At 37.2% G+C, this 22,060-nt stretch overlaps 5 protein-coding genes and 1 pseudogene across 6 annotated transcripts; 5 read left to right on the forward strand and 1 right to left on the reverse strand.

The window, feature by feature from the left end:
• LOC18775490 (dirigent protein 22) lies at positions 3,568 to 4,477 on the forward strand. The gene has a single exon (XM_007207421.2). It carries the CDS (start codon positions 3,639 to 3,641, stop codon positions 4,221 to 4,223), a length of 585 nt encoding a protein of 194 aa, XP_007207483.1. The 5' UTR covers positions 3,568 to 3,638; the 3' UTR covers positions 4,224 to 4,477.
• LOC18775441 lies at positions 5,471 to 6,215 on the forward strand (annotated as a pseudogene).
• On the forward strand, positions 8,846 to 9,557 carry LOC18773216 (dirigent protein 22). The gene has a single exon (XM_007208502.2). It carries the CDS (start codon positions 8,894 to 8,896, stop codon positions 9,458 to 9,460), a length of 567 nt encoding a protein of 188 aa, XP_007208564.1. The 5' UTR covers positions 8,846 to 8,893; the 3' UTR covers positions 9,461 to 9,557.
• On the forward strand, positions 10,214 to 10,960 carry LOC18773070 (dirigent protein 19). The gene is made up of 2 exons (XM_007206238.2): positions 10,214 to 10,232; positions 10,653 to 10,960. Exons 1-2 carry the CDS (start codon positions 10,214 to 10,216, stop codon positions 10,958 to 10,960), a joined length of 327 nt encoding a protein of 108 aa, XP_007206300.2.
• Positions 12,571 to 12,936, forward strand: LOC18774385. The gene has a single exon (XM_007206089.2). The coding sequence runs from the start codon at positions 12,571 to 12,573 to the stop codon at positions 12,934 to 12,936; it is 366 nt and encodes a 121-aa protein (XP_007206151.1).
• On the reverse strand, positions 15,394 to 18,996 carry LOC18773935 (pentatricopeptide repeat-containing protein At5g66520). Of its 2 annotated transcripts, XR_002272019.1 has the most exons (3): positions 18,235 to 18,996; positions 16,965 to 17,929; positions 15,394 to 16,864 (listed from the first exon to the last, which is right to left on the reverse strand). XR_002272019.1 is itself a non-coding variant. In XM_007208439.2 (2 exons), exons 1-2 carry the CDS (start codon positions 18,771 to 18,773, stop codon positions 17,080 to 17,082), a joined length of 1,389 nt encoding a protein of 462 aa, XP_007208501.1. In that variant the 5' UTR covers positions 18,774 to 18,996; the 3' UTR covers positions 15,394 to 17,079. The 2 variants fall into 2 exon arrangements, 1 of the variants encoding a protein (XP_007208501.1); XM_007208439.2 differs by having other exon boundaries at positions 15,394 to 17,929.

Genomic DNA, 22,060 nt, shown 5'->3' on the forward strand with positions numbered 1-22,060 from the left:
CATTTACCATAATTGGCAATTATTTTGATGTATGTATGAATCCTACAATGAGTATAGACAGTAAATATAACACATATATAAATGATTGACAATTAATCATATGTATCATAATAAATTCAGCATTACATAATTAATTTACAATCATTCATACGCGAGCAAAGCTCATACAAAATAAAAAATGAAAATTTTGTTTTAAGACCAAGTTGGGGGAAACTTGAGTTAAGTACATGCATTAGTAATAATGTTAGAATGACATATCCATAAAAATAATATTATTAACTCACTGGGTTTATAAGCAACCCGCTGCGGTTTTCATGATTTGAGTCACCAATGACGTTGAGACAATCTTGAAACGACATGAATGTATTTTATTATTAAAATGAACGTCACATTTTCAATAACTTAATTATTATTAGGTATCAAACTTTCCCATCCAAATTCCAATGTCAACACGCATATGCTTATGCTTATAATTTATAATAAACTCGCCTCCTTTGATAAAGTGGTTATTTATTTAATTAAAAATTCAGAAAAATAAAAGCTGTACAATGTACATGGTTCTTCTGGATTATTTTAGACCATTATTATTATTACGTGGGTTCGAGGCAGAAAATTCTTCTTATTAAGAGAGTCAAACTATGAATATTGTGAGAACCTAATTAAATCAAACCCTAGGTCAAATAATTCCTACTATTTGGGGATTATTTGACCAAATTGGGAGTCAATCAACTTAATTAGGAGTTACTCAATTTAATTGGGAATTATCCAATTAAATTGAACGTTACCTAATTAGGTTGAGATTTGATTTGGTTAATTACCACGATCCCCAATTAAATGAGAAGTTATCTAATTGAATCGGGATTTGATTTGATACCTACCACAATTAGGGATTTGATTTACCCTAATAAATCAAATCCCTAATTAATCAAATCAATCCCAAAAAGGGGAGGAATAATTCCCTTCCATCTACAGAATTATTCCTCAGAAACCCTAGCCTCCGAGACTACTATAAAAGCATAGCCATACACAATGGTTGAGGTACGTCAGAATTACTACTAAAATCTCTGCAGAAAATTCCTCTCAAACCCTAGCCACCTCCTCTCTTTCTCTCTTTTACATAAGGCTCCGGCCGCCCGATTTATATTATAAACACATCACGTACCCTAATTTAGCTATCGTTTCTCTAAAGATCGATTGAACTGACTTAGGCATCGGAGGGCCTTTGGCCAACACCCCCCGGGTGTGGTCTTTTACTCCGATCTGTTTTGCAGGGAGAAAGAGAGGCGGAGAAGACGAAGGAATCTTGGGCGAATATTCTCCCGTGAGATTATTTGCACAAACAAATATGAACTTAGAATGTTTGTGGTGCTCAAATTTCTTGTCCGTTGCTTTGGGAAATGTCTAGGCCTAGCTGCCTAGCCGCCTAGCCGCCTAGCTAGCTAGGGTTCGTGTGATTGAACCCTAACAAAACCTTGCTGATCACCGGGCCCTTTCCATCACTTGCACCTTGCAAGTTGCATGCATGGGGAAATTAGGTCAGCTGTTCAATTCAGACCACGCACTTTATTTAACATATAGAATATGGTGTGGGGAATGAGAATGTTCCATAATAAAAAAATATTTATGCCTCCATCCAAAAAGCACAAATGGAATGGGCATCCCTCCAAACGAATAACTTTTTCCCTCGTGAAATTTTCAGTAAAGCTTGGGTTCGATTTCACAATATGAACGCCAGCGCTGCTTGATCAAAAATATCAAATTCATATTTTGAAAACAATTTAACAAGCTCCTGCTCTCCCGAGGTCGCGTGTTCGTGTCCCCTTTCTTCGAATATCGCTTGTATCATAAAACCTTGAAATATAGCAAAATGGGTGCGCTAATAATTTTACCTATTGCATAAGGGCGTTTTTCGTGGGTTCAAAAGTATGCCTTGACAGGATTAAAGTGGGCTTTTGATGGTTAGCTTAGCTCAAAGAAACGAAGGCTACAAGTGGGCTGAAGAGAAAGTGGCCTTTTGGGCAATGTTTTAAAACATATGTCCGCAAATGGGCTTACTAAGAGATAATTGCTGCTAAGCCCACAAACTTTTATTATTTGCGCTGGTCTCCGGACAAACTTTTCATATTTGCGTTGATTTGAAGTTCTAATTATTAATATTAATATGCTATTTCCAATTGTTGAAGAAATCATAAGACAATGTGCCATTTTGCTTGTGATTTTGGGCTGTCCCCTTATCTGAGAAATATTTTAGAAGTTTTTCCACTCTTATTTTTACCACAGAACAGAAACCTGCTGGTTAGTTCACTCTTTTGCTACAGTTGCAGGTGACCTAAAGACGTGTGATCATGACTAGATTACCACCCATCTTGGCTACGCAACTAAGTCATAATTCTGTCTCGTTTTTCTCTGTATGTTCCAATTTGTGGAAGAAATAATTAGACAATGTTTCCTCTCATGTTTGCTTGTGATTTGGGCTGTCCCTTCTCTGTGCAATGTTTTAGTAGTTTTTTCCTCTCATATTATATTATACAACAAAAAGCTGCCCAGAGGTTCACTCGGTTACATTTAAAGGACCATTTTCACTGACCAGCACCAGTTTCCAAGCCAACAGTCTGTGGTTATGATGATGGAGCTTAATGGCAGCAAGTGAAGCCATTGATGATTGATGGCTTCCTTCACTTCTACTCAATGTTAGCTTGGAATCCCTCCCACCGTGAAAATTTGACTCAGAAAACTTTTATAGTAAAAATAAAAAACTGCATTATTTTTCACATAGATAAAAGTCTTAGGTTATATGATGATGATGCTGTCTTTTATGGAGGAGCATCTTATTGCCGGTACATATACCAAAGAGAGCTTTCTTGACACATTGGCTAAAATGGTGCTATCTTTTGTGGAGGAGGAGAGCAGCTGCATATGTATGTATGGTTTGAAAAAGAGTTGATGGAGCAAACTTTTCTTTTGTTTTTTATAAATATTTTTTCCTATTAAAAGACAGAAACACTTGGCTCCACCAAAAATAGGAGTTAGGTCCACCAACCCAAAGAAGACTTTCTGTCATCATCGCCATACACACTGTATGATTCCAGAAGGCATAAATTTACATCCAAGTTCCAAACCCTTCAATACTTCAACTAGATGGTCTATTTTTTCACATTCCACTTACCAAAAAAAACACTAAAAGGTCATTGTTTCCTATTGACCCCAAAAAATAGGTCATTGTTTTCTTCTTCCTTTCTTCTTTAATTACCAAACCCTCTCATAATTACCCTCACCAAAGCCGTAAGGAGGTGCAGCCTTACCACAAGTTACTGCAAGCACAGCACGCACTCAGCCAGCATAGCAGGTTGTTGGGTTGTTTAGAGTTTAGTCATTTATAAAACTAATTAAGCCCCAATTTGGTTGATTAATTAACCATTTTATACAATGTGCAGTCTCACCAAAACGAAAAAGCAAAAAGCAAAAAGGCCAAAGAAAATGTGGCAGTCTCTGGTTGGTGGTCATTATGATGATGAAGACCCAACTTGGTCAACTATAGTTTCAACCTGTATGGCCAATTCCACTATATATGTGGACACAAAGAAACTACCATTTGTGAACCAGAGGTAGTGATCAAATTCAAAAGAGGTAAAGCAACCATGGCCAAAACACCTTCTTCCATCTTGGCTACCCAGTTCATAATTCTCTCTCTTCTTTCTTCATTTGCCATAATTTTGGTCCAAGGAGAAGATCAAGGTTTTGTGAGATCCCTGGACCCCAAGCTTTTGGGGCTCAAGAAAGAGAAGCTGAGCCACTTTAGGTTTTACTGGCATGACATTTACAGTGGTAAAAATCCCAGTGCAGTAGGAGTTGTGAGAGCACCCACCAATTCATCAACCCTATTTGGTTCAGTTAGCATGATTGATGATCCTCTGACTCAAGGCCCTGAGTTGAGCTCAAAATTGTGGGGAAGGGCTCAAGGGTTCTATGCATCTGCCTCACAGCAAGAAGTAGGCCTTCTGATGGCTATGAATTTTCATTTCATTGAAGGCAAATACAATGGAAGCACCGTATCTGTGCTGGGAAGGAACCAAGTTTTCAACAAGGTGAGGGAGATGCCTATCATTGGAGGCAGTGGGCTTTTCAGGTTTGCAAGGGGTTATGTTGAAGCAAGAACTCACTCGTTCACTCCAAATACTGGAGATGCCATAGTTGAGTATAATGTCTATGTGCTGCATTATTGATGGCTTCTTTGGTCTTTTTACTCCTTTGCTTCTTCTCTTCTGAGGAGATAGGCTCTAATTATGTTGGCCACCACCACCTTCGATTACTTTAGGTTTCAGTGGGGTTGGTTTCTTTGTTAAGTAATTGCAATCTTGATTTTATCTTCTATGAGTATTTTTCTAAGGCTATGCATATATAATGTATTTGGTTGGTGTTCAATATCTCAGCAGAATACAGATAATTAAAATAAAATAAATTATTGAATTTCTTTTTTTTTTGGCACAAGTAGCTAAGGGAATAACTGTCTGTATTTGTCAATATATGATATCCTCTAAAGTAAATTTAGGTTTTACCCATAAAAAAACTTTCACTTTTGGAAAAAGCCAAAGCTTTTTCAAAAAAGACAGAAAAACCTCTCAACTTTCAAACCAAAGACATGCAAATGTAAAGAATTCCTTAGGAAATCAAAAAATAAATAAGGGCAATTTTGTCCATTTTGGCTTCTTTTAAAATTTTTCTCTTTCCTTTGGGCTTTTCCAAAGTCTCCCTATATCTAATCTAATTAGCTCCCATAATAAAGAAACTATTTAGAGGGCAGAAGTGAACCATTACGCGTGGCCCAAAGACACTTTGGTGGTTTTCTCTGCTTTTTTGGACACATACTTTTAAAGAGAGAGTTTCATACAACGGAAATAATTCTTTTGTTATTTTCAGCCTCTCGTGTGTCATTGTATTATTACTTGAGTTATAAGAAATTTTTTCTGCATAACTTTAGTACAATGTCATTATTGAATGGGTATATGATTTTTGTCACATCAGAATCCAATGAAAGGGCACCAACCTCACGGAAGCAGGTGGCAGTACTTCTAAAAAAAAATTCATACTAAACTATTATGGTGTGGTAAAAGTCTAGTCAATGAGACAATGCCAACTCGGTGTGAATTATATACAAATAAACCCTAACATATGCAACACGCATTACATTTTTAATTAGTTTAGGACCACATTTCTCGTTTCTTTGTCTAACTGTTTTTATTATTGCGAGATGTCAATACTGAAAATCATATTTGTTGGTGTTGGTGAGAAAATTTCAATAATTTTATTACTCACTTCTCCAAAAATACTTGATTATTATTATAATATAAATTTCATTTCTTATTTCATATTAATAAATGAAAGCCACATGATTTTGTTAAAAAAGTTTAGCCGAATAGAATCATCGTCCTTCACTTTATATAAAGCTACAAAGGAGAGACAAAAAGCTTTGAAGAGGTGCCAAAACAAAACCATGGCTAGAATCTCTCCCATCTTAACTTTCCAATTCATAATTTCCTCCCTCCTCCTCTCTTCCTCTGCCATGACCTTAGTTTCTGGGGAAAATCATGGGTTTGTGAGAAGCATACCCTAAGTTTCTAGGGTTGCAGAGAGAAAAGCTCACCCACATTCGCTTGTATTGGCATGACATTGTTGATGGGCCCCATCCCACAGCCATAGATGTGGTCTCACCACCCTCCAAGTCATCACCCACAAATTTTGTGCTAGTGAGAATGTTTGATAATGCACTGACCCAAGGGCCTGAGTTGAGCTCAGAATTGGTGGCAAGGGCTCAAGGGTTTTATGCATCTGCAGCACAAAAGGAGCTTAGCCTGCTGATGGCACAGAACTTTGCTTTTGTTCAAGGTGAGTTTAATGGCAGCACCATAACTTTGCTATGAAGAAATTCAGTTTTCAACAAGGTGAGGGAGCTGCCTGTGATTGGTGGAAGTGGAGTTTTCAGGTTCGCTAAAGGTTATGCTGAAGCAAGTACACACACGTTTGATCTCACCACAGGTGATGCTACGGTGGAGTATAATATTTATGTGTTGCATTATTGATCATGTTTTTGCTTGGTTTTGGTAATTTGGGCCCCTTCGCCTTGTTATAATTATAGATTATTAGAAGTTCATAGTATAACTACTTTTACTTTGTTTCAAATTAATAAAAGAAGGATTCAGATTATTAGGGCATTTCCACCGCACCTCTCAACTCGGACAAGGGGGGCCTAGGCCCAAGAAGCAATTTCAAATGGTAAAAAAAGCCCAAGTAAGGTGTGGGCTCCACAAGTCTTGACAGTCCCGAAGGCAAGAACACTTCGAGCTATTGCATGAGGGCTGCGACGTCAATGATGACATCAGAAACGAAAAACAAATTAAAAAATTCTATTAAAAAACCAAAATTTTCAGATTTTTTTTAAAATTTTTTACATAAATAGCTTGCCTTATTCTCCACTTCCTACACCAAAACTTTATACAAATTCCTATCCTCATATCTCATATGAATAGTGGTTGCCTTTGAGTTGCCATGACAATAGGTGAAAAACCAACAAAAAAATTGCTATGGCAGGCACTATTCATGTGCATAGTACCAACCCTTGCCTCCCCTTACCTTTTATCATGGCAAATAGGTGAAAATACTCTTAGTAATCTAATGTTGGTGTTGCTTCCAGGTTGTTATTGAGTTTGAGGCACAACTCATGCACACATTATCTTTGGCCTCATGCTTCTTTAGAAAGCATTAGCATTGCATTAGAGGAAATATCTGTTAAGACTTTGATAACTTGTTGGTATGTTTATTTTATGGAAACAATTATTGATTAACAAAAATACTATCTTTTAAATGAACTAAGAAGAAGAGTCAATTCATAGAAATTATCAATTTTATTCAAGCTCAAATACTCAATTCAACTTGTACTTCCGCAAATAAACAAATGGTGCGTCCGTACTAACTAGTCTTTGATTTAGTAATAGTTGTTGTCTCTAATGAGAGTGTGGATCCCACATCAGAAAATTAAAGTTTTACCTAATAGTTTAAAAGATCTTGGCCCCTTAGAATTCACTTATTATTTTTAGGTTGGATGCTCATATCACAGCTCTGAAGAGCGATTATTTTCTGTTTCGTTTTAATTTTCTGATTTTCCAAACAAAACTAGAGGGTTTCAGTTCTTCTTCAAATAGCTAACTTAATTAGCATTAACAGCCACAACCAGATTAGGAAGACTATGCAGGAAAGCTGACAAAACGCATTACGCACCACCATTGGATTCATATATATAGTATATATGACTAGAAATTGTTGTGCTTTCTTGGAACGGAATAGCAAATCATTAGATTCTGACTTAGAATTGGACACTTTAGAAGTTGTGAGAGATATATATATATATATATATATATATTGGTAGATATTACTCTAACGAGTGCTGCTATTTCCACCCACCTCTTATTTTCCCATTCACCTTATTTTAAAGATAAATTTACTTATTTGTAAAATGACTTATGAGGACAACTCTCTCAATCTCTCTCACAAGCACCCATACCCATATTTTCTTTTTCTTTTTCTTTTTATTCGAAATCCACACCCATCTTCATACCCAATTCACCAAACAAAACGAAATCAACATCTTTCTCTCCATGCGTTCTTCAAAAATTAGGAACCAGAAGAAAACCTAAACTTGCAAACTCATAACCTCAATTTTATTTTCAGTCACAGTACATAATCTAATTGTTTTTCTTTCTTCTCTAACTCTAAAGCTCAAGTAGTCCCATAATTACATCGACTTTGAGCTTTTGGACAACTCTAAAATTGACAGAAACTCATGACCATTTCCTTTTCTTCCTTTGTCTCTTTCTTTCCTTTTAATTTCAAACTCAAATAACACATATATTGCAGTCTCTGAAATTAAAAATAAAATCAAGCAAATGTGTTTTTATTTTCTGGAACAGATAGAGTGATCAGTGTGAGTTTTTTTTGTGGGTGAAGGGAAGAGGAGTGTTTTCTTCGTTGGCAGTAGAAGGAGAGTTTTTCTTTGGTTGAAGAAGGAGAGTTAAATGTTTGTAAAGGTCATGGTGTTGACGGTTGGGTTTTCGCTAGAGGAGAAGGTTGGGGTGGGGGACTACAATTGGGGTGGGGATAGGTTAATTGAAGAATTTTTGAGGGATTCCTCAATGGAAGCTCTCTGTGTATATATATATATATGTACAATATATATGTACAGTCCTGATCTATTGGACTACAGGGGTCCAAGAGATTTGTGGTCACTCACTGTTGGATAAATTCAACGGTTCACTCACTCTTGCACTCATTTTAAAAAACTTTTTTGAACCATTGAATTTATATCCAACGGTGGGTGACCACAAATCTCATGGACTCCTGTGGTCCAAGAGATGGAGACTGTATATTAATCATGATCTCTTGGACTACAGAAGTCCAAGAGATTTGTAGTCACTCACCGTTGGATGTAAATTCAATGGTTCACTTACTCTTGCACTCATTTTAAAAAACTTTTTTGAACCATTGGATTAATATCCAACAGTGGGTGACCACAATCTCTTAGACTCCTATAGTCCAAGAGATCAGAACTGTGGATATGAAAGTCTCTTTGAGAATATTAAATGTTTGACATTACGCACTAGACAATGATAATTTAAAATACACAACAGACATTACTCACTACACAATGATAATTTAAAATACACAATAGACCTTAACCCCTTAACTGTTTCATAGAAGAAAGAAAGTCAAATCAGTTCTAAAGAGAGCTTAGTGGAACAGAAACATTGCCCCTTCACTTCATTTTTATATATTTTGGAGACCATTTACAAAGCAAGCAGACCATTTACAGAAAAGCCTTGAAGACATTAGAGGTGCCAAAACTATGGCTAGAATTTCTCCTATCCTAGCTTTCCAACTCATAATTTCCTCCCTCTTCTCTTCCTTTGCCATGATCCCAGTTTCTGGGGAAAATCGTGGGTTTGTAGGAAGCATTGACCCTAAGCTTTTTGGACTGCAAGAAGAAAAGCTCACCCACATTCAATTATATTGGCATGACCTTCTTAATGGGCCTCAACCTTCTGCCATAGATGTGGTGCCTTCATCCACCAAGTCACCAACAAATTATGGGTTAGTGAGAATGTTTGATAATGCCCTAACCGAAGGACCTGAATTGAGCTCAGAATTGGTGGCAAGGGCTCAAGGGTTTTATGCATCTGCAGCACGAAAGGGGCTTAGCAAGTTGATGGTTCAGAACTTTGCTTTTGTCAAAGGTCAGTTTAATGGCAGCACCATAAATTTGATTGGAAGAAATTCAATTTTGAACAAGGTAAGGGAGCTGCCTGTGGTTGGTGGAAGCGGAGTTTTCAGGCTTGCTAGGGGTTATGCTTTAGCAACAACTCACACTGGTGATGCAACGGTGGAGTACAATATCTATGTGTTGCATTACTGATCATGGGATTTGGGAAGTTCATAGTATGACTTCTTGTATTTTCTTGGAAATAAATCAAATTAAATAAAAGGTGGACTAAGATTACAAATTGGACCTTTTTGCCTAGTTTTTTTCAAAATAAATTATCAGAAGTATGACTTCCTATATTTTCTTGGAAATTAACAAAATAAAAGGTGGACTAAGGGGTGTATCCAATTCATACTTATAAAGACTTTTTTTAAGTGAGTAACTTTCATAGAGATGACAAATTCTTAAATACTTTCATCGAGTTGATAAAAGTCACTAGTAAATTGGCAAGACTTTTGCTCTTAACAATTAGCCTTAAAAGTATAGAAAAGTCATTCATTTAATAAGCTTTTTAAAAGTCATTAACTTTTTGGATACCACCAAACTTTTAAATACTTTTTAAAAGTCATAATTGAATACCACTAGACTTTTATATACTCTTTAAAAGTCTAAATTGAATACCTCCAGACTTTTAAACTCTATGAAAGTCATTAAAAGTTTGAATTGGATACACCCCCCTAAATTAATCTAATAAGGTGTTCCTTGGTGTTGCTTGTAGCTTCTTGTTCCATATTGACCAAATTTGGGCCCCTTTGCCTTCTTGTAATTATAAATTATCAGAAGTTCATAGTATGACTACTTGTATTTTGTTCCAAATTAATAAAAGAATGATTCATATTATTAGGGCATTTCCACCGCACCCCTAGCCCCGACAAGGGGGCGCTTAGGCCCAAGAAGCATTTTTCAATGGTAAAAAACAACTCAGGCAAGGTGTGGGCTCCATAAGTCCTAACAAGCTTGAAGGCAAGAGCAGCTCGAGTCCAAGAAGCATTTTTCAATGGTAAAAAAAAGTCCAGGCAAGGCGTGGGCTCCACAAGTCTTGGCAGGTCCAAAGGCAAAAACAGCTTGAGCTGTTGCATGAGGGGTGTGACGTCAGTGACGATGTTAACAACGTAAAAAATTTAAAAAATTCTAAAAAATTACCCAAAATTTCATAATTTTATTTAAAAAATAAATTATTTGCCATATTCTTCACTTCCCACACTAAAACTCTATACGAATTCTTCTCCTTATATCTCATGTGAATAGTAGTTACCCTTTGATTGCCATGACAATGAATTAAAAATAAATAAATAAATTGCTAAAACAGGCACTATTCATATGAATTATTATTAGTAAATAAAAGGACCTGAATTGAGCTCAGAATTGGTGGCAAGGGCTCAAGGGTTTTATGCATCTGCAGCACAAAAGGAGCTTAGCAAGTTGATGGTTCAGAACTTTGCTTTTGTCCAAGGTCAGTTTAATGGCAGCACCATAAGTTTGCTAGGAAGAAATTCAATTTTCAACAAGGTAAGGGAGCTGCCTGTGGTTGGTGGAAGCGGGGCTTTCAGGTTTGCTAGGGGTTATGCTGAGGCAACAACTCACACTTTTGATGGCACAACCACCGGTGATGCTACGGTGGAGTACAATATCTATGTGTTGCATTATTATTGATCATGGGATTTAGGAAGTTTATAGCATTATTCTTCTCCCACCTATCGCTTTTCAACGAACCCTCTTAAAATCTCTTCCCCCATTTATAATTGGGGGAACAAAAAAGCCCCCAATTCTCAATTTATGCGTATCGTTCCAATTTTATCAAATGTCCCCAAAAGGAAGACTAACTGCGTAGGCAACGTATATAAAGCGTTCATGTGCAGCCTACTATGTCGATGTGGGATTTGTAATTAAACGCATAAACCAATACAAAGCGTGGGCCACGGGAGGCACCAATTATGTGGCCTACTAATATTATTAGCATCCTAGTTTTGAAAATATTTACAGTTGAATTAAAAGCACTACCATTTTGCAAACCCACATCAGCATGAGGGCAAATGAGCTCGGACCCAAACAGATGATACAACAAATGAGGTCAATATTTAAACCCCAAAAAGAAAAAAGAGAGAAGTAAATAAAAGTCAGACAGAAAATGGAAATCTAGTGTCAAAAAAGTCATTAGATGGGTTAATCAATCGTCTAATCATTTACATATTCATGCTGACAACTTAATGGGACACCTTAGCTACTATACTTTGATCACTAATCATGATGCTGCCAAGTGCCAAGTGCCAAATGATTTCAAATTGCTTGGTATCCTGTGGGACCCTATCCCAAATTTTTTTCAAGCCATAAACCAGGTTTGAGCGGATAAACCCCAATTATATATGGATGAGGTTTAAGCAGCTTGCTTGTGCATGTGTGCTTTGGACAAGTCTAGACTTTCTTTCTTGGCTTGGCCATAACAAATGCTTATGTCATATTAATATTCATCTACTCCACTTTGCATACCAAAATACAATAGCACGAAAATAAAACTCGGGTATAAGTTCAGAAAAAATCACCAAGGTTAATTTTTTTTCTTCTACATATCCAATTTAGATCATACATACATGCATGCAGATGGTGGTGATGATTTCATGTACCCAAATTGAAGCAAGCAGTTGGTTGAAAACCAGAAATATGCATATCCCCTTTCAATATTTAGTTTCCTTTAGCAGCTTAAAATATACATAAAGCATGCAAAGGTGACTTGGACCACCATTCTAGGCACGACTTTCCCAATAATATTGTTCTTTTTGCGACTTTTGCCTTCACTACAAAATAAATCCTACCCTTTTTTCTTTTTTTTTTTCCTGTTCAATATTATTATTCCTCTCATCTGCCCGTATTCCTGTCCATGGTCGGTCGTACGTGGCAATTCCTCATTGGTTGACAGCTCAATTAACGAATCTTAACCATGGACTATTCTCACCATCACTTGGAATTATCCCGATGGATCTGCAAGCAAAAAGAAGAATCCCTATAATGCAAGTAAAGAAAGCCAAAAAAGAAAAAGTTGCACAAACCCTTTAGAAATAAAGAAAAAAAAACCAAGTTTGCATACATGAGTAAGTAATCAAAAATACGAAAATTAAAATAAAATAAAAAACAAAAATTCATAGATATATTCTCTATATAAACCAAGTTGACAGCACAAGTTTTTCTCAAAGACGATCAAACAAGTTCATTGTAGAAAAAAACCAGTCGCACAAGAAGCTTTCAAATTTCAAAAACCCTACGATACTATGGATAGGGACTACAACTATTATTCTTACTGGGACTACTTCTCCATCCCTCTCCACCTTTGCTTCTTCATTTCCATCCTCGTCTTCATCTTGGGCTTCACATGGTACATCAACTACGAGTCAATGTTTGAGGATTTGATGACTCAGGTCAAACTCTTCCTCATGCTTGTTCCGCTGCTGCTTCTTCTTGTCGTCCACTGCTTATCGGGTGGCTTGTCGTTTTTTCTGCCGTTTCCGGAGAAGGATTCGCTGCATAGGGCCGGAGGGTCTCCGTGGGGTGTTGGACTTGTGCTTGTGTTCCTCTTGATCATGATCTCTTACCAGTCTTCTTTCCACGAACGATGGTTTCCCTTACTAAGTAGATGATGATGGTGATTTATTAGGTGTATATACATAAATATATATTTTCAATGAAATGGGTATTTTGTAGTAATAGTACTAAAGCTTGGGATTTGCCTTGGTCTTTTTGGCATACAAATCTGGCCAGCTAGCTACTTTTTTTTCTTTTTCTTTTTTTTTCGGTTGAGATAATTGTATGTAACTTTGGTGGTATGATATTCCACTTATGAAGTACTCTTTTTTTTTTTTTTTTTTTTTTTAATCAAGACCCATTTCATTATTCATGAATGCTGACCGATCATATAATATTTATATCCTATAGATTTGTTCTTACCGAATAAATACATATTTATGAAGCATTATATTGTTCCATTTTTTAAAATATGGTTTAGGCCTAATTTTCTCTATGATTGTGGCGTACTAATACTATATAGCTCATATGTGTTGGTTATGCGGCAAACTGTACATTAGGAAACGTTATTGTAATTTGTAAGATTCATTTATACTTCGTGTAACACATGGAAAAAATATATGATATTATACAAAAGATTTCACAATTAAGTTAGTGTTGGCTGCCAACGAGGTTTAGTTTATGGCATCAGTTGTGTTGTGTATGTGAGAAATTCCCTTCCCTCTAGTTTAGACTATCGCTTGTATTAAAAAAACTTAATGTTGGCCTCCCATTTAAGATGATAAAACCTTTTACAATTAAGTATTAAATTTTGATCCATTAATCATGGCTGTGATTAATCATGGAAAATATAATAATATTACCCATGGTTACGTTACGTCCATAAGAAAATGTATCATAAAACTTACGACCTTGAAAAGCTAACTGATGGTATTGACTCGACTGACAGCAAATGAGAGGTACAATTTGGCTCCATTTCTTGGGATGTAGTTGAAATTGGTATCTACTATCTGGTGCTAAAGATTGTCCAACATCACCATATCCCCAAATAAAACCAGTTGGAAGAAATTGCCAGACAGCTACACTCTACTTAAAACAAACAACCCCAATATTAATTATTAATTATTGCAATTTGCCTGGTTTAGGGTTTTATTTACTAAAATTTTAGTTATTAGGAGTTTCAAGCACTTTCTCAAAATAATTAAAGTGTAAAAGCACTCTTGTAAGTTGTAACAGAAAGATCTCACTCAAAATTCAAATGGGGCTCATGTGGTGGAACCCCCCCCATACTACTTTTATACTTCTTCTGATGATGATGAGAGAATTAATAAATTAGTTGGACCAAAAGAAAAAGAGTGTTTTTTTTTTCTTTCTTGACTGAAACAATGAATAATAAATTGATTTTATTATGAGTGCAAGTAATTAAGCACTTCTTCCCAATATATAAGCGGACAATAGGACACAGTCAGCCAGATGACCAAGTGTCCTTAGAGCACGTGTCAGAGGCGTCAGTAGCACGTGACTTTTGGCCTGAAGGATGCAGCCCCACCCACCGCCCACGGGAGCCGTATGGAAGGTCAGGTCCGACGGGTCCGACACCACATAAGGTCAACACAAATTGTAACCAAACTATACTGTAGGGCATGTAAGCCATTTTTCATTCCTCTCTATATCTACAAGGTTAGATTATTCTCTTTTTAAAAACTTCTTATTTGTTGTCAATATGACATTGGTTAATCCATGTAGCACTAAATTGGCGTCTATGTAAGCAAAAAATGATCCCATTGGGTCCTTTGTTAAAAAAAAAGTAGCAGTTAACTTGATAATATGACGAACGGAAGAGTCTATAGTGTAACAATTTGTAACTTCAAGAGTGGTTTTTGTCAAAAAATTTTAAAAATAAGGATCAAAATGTAACAAACCTGAACCAAAGGGATGCCGAGGGCAACTTGCCCATAAATAAATTGCAGCTGTGTGCCATTAGCATCAGAGCATATGGTTGTCTGAGCTCAAGTCAAATGCCAATAACGGCAATATGATACAGCATTTCCAACCACTACCTTAATATTGAGAAGAATAAAACTTAAACAAAACAATTTTGGGTGTTAATTTGGATATTAAATCTGATTATAGAAATGTACAGAATCAGAAGAGCCATGGTCCATATCCTCTGTTTAGAGGCTACTTCATTAGTGGGGACGAGGCCTACACTTGACTTAATGAAACTTCATTAATGGTGGAGGATTAACAGTCTAGGTTTCTAATTAGGGAGTGGTCCATTTGCACAGTTGCCCTAGCTCCCATTGGACGAGTCAGCAATTGGCTAATTTCTTTTCTGTTTTGTCAATTGCTTGCTTCCTTGGGAAGGGGTTTGAGTTTGTTTTGTTGGTAAGAATGACAAGGATATCAATAAAGTAATATTGATCCAAAAAAATTGCAGAAAATTAAACCAAGGAAAGTATCAAAATAATTCATCTCCAAATGTTTTTTTTTGTTTGTTTTCTGTTCTCTCAGGCATCCATGGAAGTCAGATCCTGCTTTTAGGGGAAGCAGCAAGAGTGGTAATTTGCATAGATACATACAATATATGATTCCATTCATATTCCATTGAAAAAGGATAGCCATCAAATGAAAGTCAAATCACATGAAGGAGAAGCAGCATAACATTACATATTCATACTTGTCCTCTGAACAGAGAGACAGAGAGACAGAGAGACATCCATTAAGCTAGAAAAGAAGGCCATGCAAGGAAGGTTGGTAAGAAATGAGAAAGAAAAGCAGAAATAGTACAAAGGCCACACCCCAAGGTGAGCCTCCTGCTCTGTGGATGGCTCCAGGCTCAGACCCTGGAATGCTAATGCTAACTTGGCTGCCTGTGGAGAGCCAATGAACTACAATGACTATAAGCAAAGGAGAAATTACCAGCAAACGTTGCAGCAGCTCGGATACTGTGGCCATTACAGCGTCGTAAACCACGTAACCTACAAACCCACAAATGAGTATCATAGTAGCCATTGGGAGCCAATTTTCTGAGAGATTGAAAAACCAAGAACTTGATCTGGGAGCTGAAGCCATGAGCAAGAAGCTTAGTGTTCAGAGAGTGAAACTTGCGGAGTGAGTGGGGGTATGCACAGGCGTACAAGTAAAAGGCCCATATATGTCTCCTTTTTTGTAGTTACTCTGCTGGACTTAGCATATACTGCTCAGCAGGAAAAATAATTGAGGTCTGTACTGTTGAAACTTTTGTTCCATTTTGCCTTTTATAACAGAGGGAACAATTTACCAAGTTTAAGTTGGAATTTAACCCTCCCATGTGGAAGCATGTGATCATGGATTGAGCTACTCACCATGGAAAGTGAGGGCAATGATGGGATTTCACAAGAATCTCAAATGGATTTTGCCAAAATTAGAATCGGTAATATTTAGAGTGTGCATAAAAAATGTCACTGTCAAAAACACTTTCGGTTCCCACCATAATTCTCACACAGGGGCTGGTAATCCAATGCTACAAATGGTTGAAATTACCCCAAGAAGTAATAATGGTAACTTGAGCAACTCAAGTATCGACTACCACTGCTAGTGATGCACACAAAGCAAACTTGTGCTTGGCATAAAGGGGACACATCAAGCAACTTGACAATGCAGAATTTATCAGAATGCATCATGCATGAAATGAATAGATCAGCAACTCTGTGCTCTACGATTAGTGTGAACTTCCACAATTTATACCTAGAAGTATTTTTCTTTGTTCATAAGTCGGAGAGTTTGCAGTCCGGAGGCTGAATGAATTAGAAGCAATCTCCTATGACTACTTGCAGATCAGGAAGCAAAGTCCGATATTTTTAAATACCATTTCTTGCACCTTCTGCAAGCCTCATGTTCATTCCCCAGATGAAAATCTCATAGAAATGCATCCACTCCTAACTGAAATTTACAGCGGCATCTAGGAAAAAGTTTAGTTGCGATGTCCCAATCTGCTCTTGACATTCAGCGAAATTCTAATAAGCACCAACAAAGCTTGATTTTCTGGTCGGGACTCCAACACTATCCAAAGAAACAAGAATAAAGAATCAAATCCTAATAATCACCAGTTTACACTTCTCACCGTCCAATTCCAAATTTGGATGCTCTATCACTTTATTACCTTTCTTGACCAGTCATCCTTATCCAGCTTTCCTCAGGGTCCTTTCTTTCCTCTTGGCCATTCTGTCCATCCCCTCTCTGCAAACATTCTAACTTTAGCCTCCTGGAAATGAAACTTACACTAGAGGCTCGTTTATAGTAGCTGCAGTAGAACCACCACCACCTACCTCCACCCAACTGCACCCGGGAACCTTTACCAAACCATTCTGTTTCATGGCTACTCGTAGATCAGCAGCATCATTCCAACAACCAGAAAGAGAAGACACACTAGCAGCAAGTACATAGTTTGCTCCCAGGTTAGGCTCTGATATAAGGAGTTTCCTGAGTTTATCATCTAAAGTAATAGCCACGCCATGGTTCCTACAAGCACACAAGAAGCTCCTCAATATAACAGAGTTAGGCTCCATTGGCATATTTTTGATAATCTCATAAGCTTCTTCAATCAGACCAGCTCTTCCAAGCAAATCTACTAAGCATCCATAATGTTCCAATGTTGGCTGAATACCATACGTTCTCACCATCTGATTGAAAAATTGTCGACCTTTATGTACGAGGCCCAAATGGCTACAAGCTGACAAGATGGCAGAAAATGACATGCTGTCTGGTACCAGCCCAGTTTGTTCCATGCGGGTAAACAATGAGATAGCATCCTTTCCATGACCATGATCGGGAAGACCAGAGATCATAATTGTCCAAGACTGCAAATTCTTCTCACTCATTGAATTGAAAACTTGGAAGGCTTTCTCAACGTGCCCACACTTAGAATACATCTCAAGGAGAGCTGTCCCCAAAGCAACATCTATCCCAATGCAATTGACAACAATGTAGCAATGAATGGACTCTCCTGCTCTAAAATTAAGTAGGCGGGTACAGGCAGAAAGCAAGCTTACCAAAGTGACTGAATTTGGGTTTTCATTCGCTAGTTTCATGTCTTGAAAAACCTTAAAGGCATCCAAGGGACAATTGCTGAAAACAAAAGAAGGAAAACGAATATGAGTAATAATATACCTGTGTTTAGGAAAGGTTATTTTGGTAGAGCATAAAGAATGACTAACTAGTTAACATAAAATCAGATAGAACTTAAAAAACAAATGCAAATCTCAGAAATCCATTTTTGGTTCTTATCTAGCATTTGGTTCTATGTACTGCCATAAAACATCTTTCAAGTAATAACCGGTGCATAAGAATGCCAGAAACTACATGCTCCAAATTGCACAGTGATGCAACAAAAAGAGAAAAGGTTAAACAATTTGAACAAAGAAGGCGCATACCATGCTACATATCCTGCAATCATAGAGCTCCAAGAAACCACATCTCTAACAGTCATTTCATCAAACACCCGCCTTGCAAGCCTGATTGCGCCACAAGCAGCATACATCCTCAAAAGGGTATTCCGTATATACCGGTCCGAATCAAAACCCACCTTGAGAATCAAAGAATGCACAGGCCCACCTACTCCAACAATTGAACATCGACCGCATGCTTTCAAAACAAAAGGGTACGTAAAATTGTCGGGTTTAAGCCCAATTCTGTGAAGCTGAAAGAAGAAGTTGAGCGATTCAAGTGGATTTGAGCTGTTTGTAAAGGCTCTGATAATTGAATTCCAAGCAAAGAGTGGAGGCTTAATGGGTATATGATCAAAGACCAGTTTGGAAAATTCGACCGAAATTGAGCAGGCAGCATATATGTAGTGAGAGACGAAGTTGGGGTTGTGATCGAGACCGGTTTTAAGGACGAGAGAGTGGAGTTGGAGTAGATGAGCAGCAGAACTTGACCGTTGAATGAGCAGTTGAATCTGGCGGGAAACCATTGGCACTAACTCAACGGAATTCGAGAATCAACGGAACGAAAGTCTGAAATGATTTTAACTCAAAATAACATGTTCACTCAAACTCTTATTTTTAACAATAATTAGAAAGATACAATTGCACCGAGTGGGACTAAAACACTAAACCGTAAACTATATAATATAAGAGCCTCACTTCTGAAGTTTCAATGGCGTTTGGGTAACAGAGTCACCACCCAGACCCAGACTCACTCTGGGTTTGATTTGAATAGAGCAAGTGACAGAGAGAGAGACAATAAAATAAAATAACGTTTATTTTGTTGGAAATTATTTTATTTTTTTGGCTAAAGTAAACAAAGTTACAACCCTAAACTTCTAAGGCAAGGCACCCCATCTCAAATATGATAATTAGAACTGCAATTGCCCAAATATTTTAAAACAACAATAAAATTAGTAATCACATACCAGAGCAAACTGAATTCTTTTATTAATTTCAGAAAAAAGAATATGAAGGCCATATGATCATATGAGCACTTGCATTTCAGGAGAAACTGTCGACACACACACCGCATCGAAAAAACTATCCCTTTTTTTCCTTGCCTTATTTGTTTTGCTTGGCCTCCAAATTACTTATTCAAACATATTCTTTCAATATTAGAAAAGGGAAGCTGGGATCAGTTTACTCGTATCGTATATCATACCAGTCTGCTTCATTGGGCACAAAAAAAACAAAAAGAGTAAGGTTGATTTTGTTGGATGATTCTATTATTACTGATGAGGAGCATATATGACCGTTGGATAAGCACTTGTATTTGGCATGAAACCATTTGACACGCACGCATCGAAATAACTTTCCTTATGTTGTAAAATTAAGGAGAAATAAGAGGAAGAAAGAGACTGTATAATTTGCTCAAATCAACTTGTCTTTCATTCATATTTGGATCCACTATTTATAGGGGTACAAAGGCCTAAATCACTTACCAACCACAATTGGTAGGTTACAAGTATATAATGATGGGTATTATGACAGGTTAATAGTGGCTATTTATTGTGGATATCCATAACCTATAAACCCATAACGTATGGATTTATAACACTCCCCATTGGATGTCCACCATACAATGACATCATGTTGGACGTGCTAAATGTTGCCTCGTTAAAAACCTTGTCAGGAAAAACCACGTGGGATAAAAACCTGATCGAAGGAAAAAAGAGTACATTGCACATACATCCAATGTAGTAAAACTGAGGAGTTTCCTCGATTGATATCTCTCCTTGATCTTCAACAGTCTGATTGCTTGTAAAGTCGTCGCATCCCTATACCATATACCAACTTCTGAAATATAGACTTCGGAAGAGCTTTGGTGAAGAGGTCTGCCAGGTTATCTTGGGAACGAATTTGTTTGACTTCAATCTCTTGATTCTTCTGAAGCTCATGTGGGTAGAAGAACTTTGGTGGTATATGTTTGGTTCTGTCACCCTTGATAAACCCTTCTTTAATTTGAGCTATGCAAGCAGTATTGTCTTCATACATGATTGTCGGAGCTTTGGTTGTTGAAGAAAGATCACATGTTTTCCGAATATGATGAACTACGGATCTCAACCAAACACATTCTCTACTGGCCTCATGGAGAGCAAGAATTTCTGCATGATTAGAAGAGGTAGCAACCAAAGTTTGTTTCGTAGATCGTCATGAGATCGCTGTATTTCCACAAGTAAACACATAACCAGTTTGAGAACGACCCTTATGTGGATCAGAGAGATACCCAGAATCTGCGTATCCAACAAGATTTGGACCGTTGGAAGGTTCGTTCGAATAAAACAGGCCCATATCAGTTGTTCCACGAAGGTAGCGCAAGATATGCTTTATACCATTCCAATGTCTACGTGTTGTAGCAGAGCTATACCTGGCTAATAAATTTACTGAAAATGCAATATTTGGCCTAGTACATTGGGCTAAATATAATAAAGCACCTATCGCACTAAGATATGGTATTTCTGGACCAAGTATCATTTCATCATCTTCTTTAGGACGGAATGGATCTTTATTTGTGTCTAATGGACGAACTACCATTGGAGTGCTCAACGAGTGGGAATTATCCATATAAAATCGCTTTAAAATTTTTTCAGTGTAAGCTGATTGATGGACAAGAATTCCATTGGGATGATGCTCGATCTGCAAGCCCAAACAATATTTAGTTTTTCCAAGGTCTTTCATCTCAAATTCACACTTTAAATATTCAGCAGTTTTAATGATCTCTTCAGGAGTTCCAATTAAGTTCATGTCGTCGACACACACTGCTACGATTGCAAATCCAGAATTTGATTTCTTTATAAAAACACAAGGACATATGGGATCATTGATGTAGCCTTTCTTAATCAAATATTCACTAAGATGGTTGTACCACATTCGTCCGGATTGTTTCAACCCATATAGTGAACGTCTCAACTTAATGGAGTACATGTCCTGTGATTTAGTGTTTGATTCTGCCAACTTGAGTCCTTCTGGGACTTTCATATAAATATTGGCATCTAGCTCCCCATACAAGTATGCAGTAACAACGTCCATAAGACGCATGTCAATTTTTTCTGAAACTGCAAGACTTATTAAGTAACGGAACGTAATTGCATCCATAACAGGAGAATATGTTTCTTCATAATCAATCCCAGGCCTTTGAGAAAATCCTTGCGCAACGAGTCGTGCCTTATACCTTGCAATCTCATTTTTCTCATTACGTTTTCTTGTGAACACCCATTTATATCCCACAGGTTTTACACCTTGTGGTGTTTGAACCACAGGTCCGAATACACCACGTTTTTCCAAGGAATTTAACTCAACTTGGATTGCGTCTTTCCACTTTGGCCAATCAGGCCTCTCTTTGCATTCATCAACAGATCGTGGTTCAATATCTTCAGGATCTTTTATAATTTCAGCAGCTACTGCGAAAGAAAAAATATCATCGATAACCATTTCACTACGGTCCCACAATTCATCATTGCATACGAAATTTACAGAAATTTCTGTATTAGGTATCTTTTCCTCTTCAATGGCTTGTGTCTTTTCAATGACACTTTCACTCTCTGGATGAATTGTAGGTTCAATGTCAATCTTTTTCCCAATAATATCTTCATGAGCATTTTCATTGGGGTTGGAATATGCTTTCAATTTTCGCTTTCTAGGAGCTGAGTCCTTTGAACCAACGGGTCTGCCTCGCTTCAGGCGTGCAGTGGATGATTCATTTGCTGCAACATTGGTTAATCCGATTGGGATATCAATCCTTGCTGGTGTATTTGCTGCAGGTATATATGAT

This window comes from Prunus persica, chromosome G6 (genome assembly GCF_000346465.2).
Source record: "Prunus persica cultivar Lovell chromosome G6, Prunus_persica_NCBIv2, whole genome shotgun sequence".
Lineage (NCBI taxonomy): Eukaryota > Viridiplantae > Streptophyta > Magnoliopsida > Rosales > Rosaceae > Prunus > Prunus persica.

What these genes read in the sequence shown, in the direction of transcription:
- LOC18773216 (XM_007208502.2), top strand. Translation starts at nt 8,894, where the DNA reads ATGGCTAGAATTTCTCCTATCCTAGCTTTCCAACTCATAATTTCCTCC.
- LOC18775490 (XM_007207421.2), top strand. Translation starts at nt 3,639, where the DNA reads ATGGCCAAAACACCTTCTTCCATCTTGGCTACCCAGTTCATAATTCTC.
- LOC18773935 (XM_007208439.2), bottom strand. Translation starts at nt 18,773, where the DNA reads ATGGTTTCCCGCCAGATTCAACTGCTCATTCAACGGTCAAGTTCTGCT. An exon ending in ATTGCAGGATATGTAGCATG is followed by an intron (nt 17,930 to 18,234) that starts GTATGCGCCTTC and finishes TTTTGTTTTCAG; the next exon opens with CAATTGTCCCTTGGATGCCT.
- LOC18774385 (XM_007206089.2), top strand. Translation starts at nt 12,571, where the DNA reads ATGGATAGGGACTACAACTATTATTCTTACTGGGACTACTTCTCCATC.